General features: G+C 43.4%; 1 protein-coding gene across 5 annotated transcripts in view; it reads left to right on the forward strand.

The window, feature by feature from the left end:
* The window catches only part of DNMBP (dynamin binding protein), a 92,723-nt gene that overhangs the window by 33,495 nt on the left and 49,247 nt on the right, over window positions 1–9,981 (forward strand). For all 5 annotated transcript variants that reach the window (XR_012381688.1, XM_025880714.2, XM_073904319.1 and 2 more), the window contains one exon: window positions 7,045–9,051. Coding sequence is in view for 4 of the 5 variants with exons in the window: in XM_025880714.2 (XP_025736499.1) it covers window positions 7,045–9,051 (2,007 nt within the window). In the remaining variant the exon portion in view is untranslated. The remainder of the gene's footprint in view (window positions 1–7,044; window positions 9,052–9,981) is intronic.

Raw genomic sequence — 9,981 nt, forward strand, 5'->3', positions numbered from 1 at the left:
CAAATATCTTCTTCCATTCAGTAACTTACCTTTTTATTTTGTTGATGGTTTCATTCGCTGTACAAAAGCTTTTTATTTTGATGGAGTTTCAACAGACACACGGAAAGATGCTCAACATCATTAATCAGGGAAATGCAGATCAAAACCACAATGAGATATCACCTTATACCTGTCAGAATGGCTAAAAACAAGCAAACAAACAAAAAAAAAAGGCAAGAAATAACAAATCTTGGCGAGGATATAGAAAAAAAGGAACTCTTGTACACTGTTGGTGGGAACGTAAATTGGTACAGCTACTGTGGAAAATAGTATGAAAGTTCCTCAAAAAATTAAAAATAGGGGCTTCTGGGTCGCTCACTCGGTTAAGTCTCTGACTCTTGGTTATGGCTTAGGTCTTGATCTCAGGGTTGTGAGATCGGGCTGGGTTCCACACTGGGCCTGGAGCCTGCTTAAGGTTCTCTCTCTCCTTCTCCCTCTGCTCACCACCCCACTCACATGCGCTCTCTCTCAAAATAAATAAGAGAGAAAAAAAGAGAGAAAGAGCGGAAGGAAGGAAGGAAGATACCATATGACCCAGTAATTCCAATAATTTACCTAAAGGAAATGAAAACACCGGAGTACCTGAGTGGCTCAATAGATTGAATGTCAGGCTCTTGGTTTCAGCTCATTTCATGATCTCGGGGTCATGGGATTGAGCCCCAAGTTGGGTTCTGCACTCCTTGTGGAGTCTGGTTGGAATATTCTCTCTCCCCTGCTCTCTCTCCCTCTCTCCTTCCCCCTCGCTCTCTCTAAAATAAATAAAATCTTAAAAAAAAAACCCTGAAAACACTAATTTGAAAAGATATGTGCGCCTTTATGTTTATTACAGCATTATTTACAATAGCCAAGATATGGAAGCAACCTAAGTGTCTATTGATAGAGAAATGGATAAGGAACATGTGGTAAATATATACAATGGAATCTTACGGAGCTATCAGAAAGAATGGGATTGTACCTTTTGTGACAACATGGATAGACCTAGAGAGTATTATGCCAAGTAAAATAAGTCAGACTGTGAAAGATAAATACCAGATGAGTTCACTCATATGTGGAATCCAAAAAAGCAAATGAATAAACAACAACAAAAACAGAATCAGGCCTATAAATAGAACAAAGTGGTGATTGCCAGAAGGGTGGGGGGGTGGAAGGATGGGCAACATACATGAAGGGAGTGGGAGGTACAGGCTTCCAGCTATGGAATGAGGAAGCCACAGGGATAAAAGCCGCAGCATGAGGAATGTGGTCAGTGGTACTGTAATCGCCATGTATGGCGACAGAAGGTAGCTATGCCTGTCGTGACCATAGCATAACATGTACAGAAGTTGAATCACTCTGTCGGACTCTTGAAATTAATGTAACATTGTGTGTCAACTCAAATAGAAAAACATTCTAAAAAAGAAAAACAAGATTTTCTCTTAGAAGGATCAATGCAGGTGGCCAGGGCCCCTGAGTGTCTTAAAAATAAACAGAGGGAGAAAAAAAAAGGGGGGGGAACAAAAAACAAAAATGAGAGTATGACAAGGAAAATACAGAGAAAGAGGAGAGAAGAAAATTAGGGGGAGTGATGAAATACCACTAATAATTGCCTCACGTAACACAGAATGCCTATAACTTTATGTTTCTGGGCCACCTCCCACCCTCAAAAAGACCAATAAAAAAATGAATTGATAAATTTATTGTTATTTTTTAAATTAAGTTTTTAATTTTAATGCCGGTATAGTTTCTTTTTAGAAACAAAATCTTTGTCTTTCATTTATTACTGTACAACTTTTCTCTGAAAGCATTAATATTTGATAGTTAACATACAGTGTTATATTAGTTTCAGGAATATAATATAGTGATTCAGCAAGGCTCTACATTACTCAGTGCTCCTCATAAGTGTGCTCTTCATCCCCATCACCTATTTCACCCATCCCCCCAACCCACCGCCCCTCTGGGAACCATCAGTTTGTTCTCTAGAGTTAAGAGTCTTTTCTTGGTTTGTTTCTCTCTTAAATTTTGCTCATTTATTTCTTTTTGTTTTTAAAGATTTTATTTATCCATTTATTTATTTATCTGAGAGAGAGAGTGAGCACGAGTAGGGGGGAATGACAGAAGGAGAGGGAGAAGCAGGGAGACCAGCTCGGGGCTCAATCGTAGGACCCTGAGATCATGACCTGAGCTGAAGGCAGATGCTCAACCAAATGAGCCCCTCGTTTGTTTTATTTCTTAAATTCCACATATGAGTGAGATCATATGGTATGTGTTTTTCTCTGACTGCGTTATTTCACTTAGCATTGTACTCTGTAGCTCCATCCATGTTGTTGCAGATGGCAAGATTTCATTCTTTTTTATAGCTGAATCTGAATAATATTCCATTGTGTGTGTGTGTGTGTGTGTGTGTGTGTGTGTGTGTGTGTATTAGATCTTTATCCATTCATCTATCAATGGACACATGGGTTGCTTCCATAATTTGGCTATTGTAAATAATGCTGCAATAAGCATGCATCCCTTTGAATTAATGTTTTTGTATTTTGGGGATAAATACTCCAATAGTGCAATTACTGGATCATTGGGTAGTTCTATTTTTAACTTTTTGGAGAAATTTATTTACAAATAACCTGATGAATGATATAGCACCCATGCCATAAGTCTGTGATGCCATGTGTGTGACCTATGAGGCTAAGGTTCTGACATGGCTCATGGAAATCTAAGTAACATGTGTGGTCAGTCTACATAAAGCACATAGTCTTCCTGGGCATTGCGATGCAGGGGGGCACCTAATACTGCAGAGTCAGACTACTTCTATTCACATTCTAAGAAGACTTGCATTTGTTCTTACCATCTTATACCTGAATGCATTTCTTGCTCAAAGAAAAAAATCCAAGCAGAAGAAGCAGGCAGCCGGGCAGGTGGGATTAACTGTGCATGAGTGGAAGCCTCAGCTTGACCCTAAGGATCACCACACTTCCTATTTTCCCGTTTGCGAAATCTGGGCACTCTCTTTCAGCAGTTGCTCATGTTGTTTCCTAAGTCTGGAAATGACCACTAGGTAGCCTCCGTTCCTCAGGAATCACCTGGGATACCAGGGGAACAGCGGCACGACTCTGATGAAAACGAGAGACTTGTGCAAAAAACTCAGTACCAGCGACAAAATAAAGGTGTTGAGCAAAATTATCTCTAAAGTGCTTTTCAGGATCTAAACTGTGATTTTTAAAAAGTTTACCTTTTTTACATAGAAGTAGCCAACAGAGTGACAGTCTGCCAGGTAATAAAGCTAATCAAAACAGTCACCCAGGTGAAAATAGGAAAAGCAAGCCCTGTGATAAGGGTTTCCTGGAGATCTGGCAAAGCAAGGAAAACATTGTCATTCTGCAGCGTTAGGGAATCCCGTTCATTCCCAAGCCAGTGGAGTAGGAGTTGTGGCCAGCTTTTGTTCTTCTTCTTCCCCAAAAGGCGTATTGTGCCTGGACAATAACCTTGTCTCCCGTGAGTTCCCTCTGGGGTTCTGATGGAGGAGCCTTAGAATTAGTGGGAAAAAAAATCACTTGTAACATTCTCAGGACCCCAAGTTCCAACCAATGGCTATTGAGTCATAAATGAAAGAAATATAGAAATAGAGGGCCACGACCCTGTTTCTCAAGAATTTCTAAGTAAAACTTATCAAATCAGTGAAAATGAATAGGGTGCCTACCGCCAAGCACAAAAGCTTATACATTAGGTGCTGTGTAGTCTATGAAAATACAAGTGTCAAAATGAGTGATGAAATGATCATTTCGTTAGTAGGCTACAGATGGCCAAGGTGAATGTGGGTTTCTAAGGTCCTTCAGAAAAGTGTGCTAGGGTTTCAGATAGACAGACTTGTATGGGAGCTAATGAAAGTGCCCTTGTGTGAAATAGGGTCTCATAGGGGAGATAATATTGGCTGGCTGGGGTAGCGGTGGGGGAAGGGGTATGACTGGCAGTAGATGTCCAGGTTGCACTGAGGTAAAAACATAAAAATAGTCTTTTGGTAGTTGAGTAATTAAACCTCTTTAGAGAGTGTCCAGAGCAAACTTTTTTTTAAAAAATATACTTCAGTTAATAAGAATAGGATTTTTAGAGAAGAATCCTATGGGAGTAGGAAGACGCCTTCATGCCTCAAGAGAAAAGTTTGAGCAGGGGAGGGATGTGGTAAAATTGGTACATTTATCACATTAGTTTGGCATGAATCATTGGGAAGAGACTGGAAGAGACAAAGTCTGGGGCAAGGTTTAGGAGAGTGAGATGATGATTGTTGGACGAGGGTGGTAGCAAGAACGAGTAATGAGGGGAAATAATTTCTGCAAGAAGATATTAGAAGGAGGGATGCTTGGGTGGCTCAGTTGGTTAAGTGTCAGGCTTTGGCTCAAGGTCATGATCTCTGGAGTCCTGGGATGAGCCCCGTGTTGGGCTCCCCACTCAGTGGGAGTCTGCTTCTCCCTCTCCCCTTACCCCCTGCTCAGGCTCACTTGCTCGCTCTCACTGTCTCATTCTCTCACTCGTTTGCACTGAAATAAATAAAATATTTTTTTAAAAAAGGCTTATAAGAGGATATTAGAGGGAAAAGGGAAGCTAACAGCTTGAAGCCAGTTTTGGAGGGAAGATATAATTAATTTATTTGGGAGTTAGAGTTGGGGAATCATTGTCATTATCAAATGGACATTGAATGCTTGCTATGCAAAAGGCATTGTATCCGATTCATGAACTACAAAAGAGAAGTGGTACCTGCCATTAAGGAATATGTAATTCACTTGATGGGAAGATAGGACAGACTCAATTTGTTAATCTATTTGTTAATTTGTTAATCAAGAGCATGCAAGCTGATACCCTAAAAGATAATCCAGTTTCAAAATATGCTTGACTATAAAATGACTTACGTGACTTAGTTAGGTGCTTTGCTGTCCTGGTCTTATTTTACTTAGGCTGGTTGCGTTCCTTGATTACCTCTGCTGATGAAATAAAGTTGACTAGGTGTCAAGTAAGAAGTTTAAAAAAGGTTGAAACTGGTAATCCACAAAATAAACAGTTCATCGTCAGATAATTAAGAGTTTGTTATAAAACAATTTAGTACAGAACTATAGAGTAATTCTTTAAGTCGGGGCGAATCCTCTAAGACTGAATTTTAACTTGATTTTCTTCCGGAATCACTGTGCCCTATCCTTTCTTTACCTCACCTTCTTCAACAGTAAGACATAATGCTAACTGTTCAGCTTCTATTTTGTCAAGTTAACCTGAAACATCAATACTGGAACTATTTTCAAAAACAAAAGTACTGGGGGTGCCTGTGTGGCTCAGTCGGTTAAGCATCTGTCTTCCGCTCAGGTCATGATGCCGGGGTCCTGGGATCCAGCCCCAAGTGGGGCCCTCTGCTCAGTGGGGAATCTGTTTCTTCCTCGCCCCTTCCCCCCCCAACTTGTGCGGGTACGCATGCGCTCTCTCTCTCTCTCTCAAATAAATAAATAAGATCTCAAAAAACAAAAAACCCTGACAAAAGTACTGATTGCTAGAACACACTTAAGATTTCAATATAATGTATTGTCAGGGTAGGGATAGTTCAAAAAGGCCTCTGGAGGAAATAAATGAAGAGCTTGTTGCCCACACCCTGTACCTCCAACAAAGGAACCATTCCTGAGGGGTTGCCTGTGTGGCACAGTTGGTTGAGCGTCCTCCTGATCTCAGGGTTGTGGGATCGAGCCCTGAGCCAGGCTCCTAGCTCACTGTGGAGTCTGCTTGAGATTCTCTCCCTCTCCCTCTGCCCCTCTCGCTCATGCATGCTCTCTCTCTCTCTCTCAAATAAATAAATACATCTTTAAAAAAAGAAACCATTCCTGAAGACTTCTTTCATTGTTCTGTATTTGATGTTGGATAAAAGTTAGTGTGAGAGATCTGATGCATCTGTTCAAAGGATTATAATGGACATGTATATATTCTTTATCATTTATAAACTAATCCAATGACACAGACTGTAAGAGCATTGTTTATAGTAGCATTTTTAAAACTTTTTGGTCCCAGGAGCCCTTTATACTCTTAAAAGTTATTGAAACCCCAAAGAGCTCTTGCTTATGTGAGTCTATTGATATTTGCAATATCTGCTGTTAAAACAGAAATTTTAAAAAATATTTATCAATTCATTTTTTAAAACCTATTATATATTAACATAAATAGCATAGTTTTTTTAAAGGCTTTATTTGAGAGAGAGAATGAGAGAGAGCGAGAGCATGAGAGGGGGGAGGATCAGAGGGAGAAGCAGACTCCCCGCTGAGCAGGGAGCCCAACGTGGGACTCGATCCCGGGACTCCAGGATCATGACCTGAGCCGAAGGCAGTCGCCCAACCAACTGAGCCATCCATGCACCCATGTAAATAGCATATTTTTAATGAAAAATAATTTTCTAAACAAAAAAATTTAGTAGGAAGAGCATCATTGGTTTACATTTTTGCAAATCTCTTTAATATTTGCCTTAATAGGGGCACCTGGGTGGTTCAGTTGGTCAGTTGTCTGCCTTCAGCTCAGGTCAAGGTCATGATCCCCGGGTCCTGGGATCGAGCCCCGTGTCTTCTCCCTCCGCCCCCTGCTCTTGCTCTCTCTCCATCTCAAATAAATAAACAAGATCTTTAAAAAAATATTTGCTTTAATAGAAGAAAGCTAAATGCTCATATTTGTATTTATATTCAATCGACCATGATATTTTGTTTTAACTGAAATATATAAAGTCTCTGAAGAAAATATAGTTTGGACTTTACAGACTCTCTGAAAGGATCTTGGAGCTCCCCCAGGATTCCATGCACCACACGTTGAAAAGCACTGCTTTACAGGACTGTGCACTGTGTTGTCACTAAATTGTCGAAATTCACTAAATTGTCAAAAGTATTATGCCCTTAAAACTCCAGAGGTACATTTCCCTGAATCTGATAGATGTTTAAAATGATGAGTTGCACTATTAGTTATGGCAGTGTTCTTTTGCAGTGATGACTCAGGTCGTTATCTTTGCTTGTCTTTTTTTAGGTGACCTGGTGATTCTCGATGGTGCCCCCACGACCCCCTGGCTGCAGGGCCGAAGCTGCTGGGGTGCCCGGGGCTTCTTCCCGTCATCATGTGTTCGGGAGCTCTGCCTCTCCTCACAGAGCCGGTGCTGGTGCCCACAGAGCACCTTGCTCCAGATTCCTGAGTACTCAATGGGACAAGCGCGGGCGCTGATGGGGCTTTCGGCCCAGCTGGACGAGGAGCTGGACTTCAGAGAAGGGGACGTGATTACCATTATTGGAATTCCTGAACCAGGCTGGTTTGAAGGGGAACTAGAGGGTCGAAGAGGCATTTTTCCAGAAGGTTTTGTAGAGCTTTTGGGGCCCCTGAGGACTGTGGATGAGTTGGTAAGTTCTGGAAATCACGATGACTGCGTTATTAATGGTGAAGAAGAGACCCCTACAGGAGAGGACGAGAGGGGCCTGGAAGACGATGAGGAGCGGCCGGGGACTTACGGAATTGCCCTCTACAGGTTCCAGGCCCTGGAGCCGAATGAGCTGGATTTTGAGGTCGGTGATAAAATCCGAATTCTGGGAACGCTGGAAGACGGGTGGCTAGAAGGATCACTGAAGGGCAGGACAGGCATCTTTCCTTACCGATTTATAAAGCTGTTTTCTAAAACAAGAGCAGAGGAGACCATGGATCCTCCACAGGAAAGCAGCCCTACCGAGATCCCTGCCCCTTCTTTGGGTTGTTCAGAGAACTCCTTGGTGGTGGAGGGAAGAAGACCCGAATCTCCTGAGTATAAAGTGGAGAAGTCCAACTGTGTTATTTCTGAGAAATCTGCTTCTCCCCCAGAGCATCTGACTTCTGAGTATGAAGTAAACAAAAACTCTCATCAGGATGAAGACACCTCAGGGGGCGCCCCAAGAAGCCCAGGCCTGGGGCACAAACACTCTCTTGCCAAAGACTCTTCTGCAGAGGATCCTTCAGAGATAGTCAATGGGGTTTCCTCCCAACCTCAGGTACCTTTTCCTCCCAGATTGCAGAAACACCAGTACTACTCTACAGCAGGAGGGGGCCACCAAAGCTCAGGGCAGTATGCTGACCCTCTTCCCTTCGAGGCAAGGACTAAAGACGACTCCAGCCTACCTCCCAGAGGAATGTCCTCCCCACCAAAAACCCTTCAGAAGCCAGTGCCACCTCCTCACATTGGCTCCTGTCTTTTGGGCCCTCAGGTAGTCACACCCAGCCGGTTGAGCTCTCCTCTCCAGGGCATGGCAAGATGTGCTAAAAAGCACCACGCGCCCAAAGAAAATGCCTCCAGCTTTTGTTCTGCACCAGAGAGATCAGACATGAAGCTTGGTCTGCAAGACAAGGTGTTTGCAGCCAAAGCCATGGCACTTTTACACGGAGAAGGCAACACTGACCTGGATTCGAAGTTGACACAACAGCTGATAGAGTTTGAAAAGAGCTTGTCAGGGCCTGGCCTAGAACCAGATAAAATTTTGCGCCACTTTTCAATCATGGACTTTAACTCGGAGAAGGACATTGTCCGAGGTTCCTCAAAGCTAACCAGCCAGCAGGAGCTGCCCGAGAGGAGGAAAGCCCTAAGGCCCCCGCCCCCGCGTCCCTGTACTCCAGCGTCCGCTTCTCCCCATGTGCTTCTTGACCAGAACCTGAAACCTGAACCGCCCTTGGCGATGCGACCCTCTCGCCCCGCTCCCCTGCCTCCCTCGGCACAGCATCGAGGGACTCCAGTATCCCCCAGGCTCCTAACCTGTACCCGTCCGAGCTGTGAGACGCCGGAGAAGGAGGACCCCGAGAGTGTGGACCAGACTGTGGACCAGACTTCCCAGTGTCCCTTAGTATTGGTGAGGGTTCAGGAAATGGAAGAGGACTTGGATGTGGGTAGCGGGGCTCAAGAAGAGCTAAACTTAGCGCTGGAGGAGAAGCAAGACGAATCATTAAGGGAAGAGACCCTTGAGGATCTTGAGTTCTATGAGAGCAACATTGAAAGTTTGAATATGGAACTCCAGGAACTCAGAGGTAATTGACGGGGAAATAATAGATACGTGTTTCTTGACATCCACCAGTCCACATAATGGCCTCCCCATGTTTTTAAGGGAGATGTTACCATCTTGACAAAGACTGATTTGCTTTCTCATTACCTCATTTCTTACCCTGTCACCACAATTCGACTGCTCTGTCTCGAATTACCCTGTGACCAGATAGAGCAGCTCAAACCTCATGGACATTTATACCTCCTGTTGTGCTAAAGCATCCATAGCAGTCCTGCAGATGGGAAGTCCCTGCATATAATGACCTCCATAACTGGCCTCTAGTAAGGACTAAAGACTTCCAGGCTAAGATTCATGAAAAAACTGCATCTTATATCTTTGTGGTTTAAGGACTAGGTTTTGTTAGAGATTTTATTTATTTGAGAGAGAGAGAGTGAGGAAGAGAGAGAGCACAAGCCAGGGGGAGACGCAGAGGGAGAAGCAGTCTCCCCACTGAGCAGGGAGCCCAATGTGGGGCTCTATCCCAAGGCCCTGGGATCATGACCTGAGCCGAGGGCAGTTGCTTAACCAACTGAGCCACCCAGACACCCGAAGGACTAGGTTGCAATAGTACCAGAAGAGCTAACAATCATTAACTTATTGGTAATAAGGACTTGGCACCATTTGCTTGCACATATAATCTTCCCAGCCACCCTACACACACTGGGATAATTCACACGGCTGCTTGATAGATGAGGCAGATAAGATTTGTAGAGATGGAGTAGCTTACCGAGGGAGCTGGGAGCTCTGGTTTTTAACTACTACAGTTGACTGCTTCCCACCTTGCAGATTCAGAAATTCTAATTCTGTCCCTTACTTGAGGGGTGACCAGCTTCAGGGACTTTGTTTATCTTCACCAAACTCCCATGAGAAATAATTTCTAGAGGAAAAAGGCAGAAAGCAAGGCAATAGCAGACTA

Source organism: Callorhinus ursinus, unplaced genomic scaffold (genome assembly GCF_003265705.2).
Source record: "Callorhinus ursinus isolate GAN/ISIS: 27379988/994484 unplaced genomic scaffold, GSC_fseal_2.0 scaffold20, whole genome shotgun sequence".
NCBI classification, from domain to species: Eukaryota; Metazoa; Chordata; class Mammalia; order Carnivora; family Otariidae; genus Callorhinus; species Callorhinus ursinus.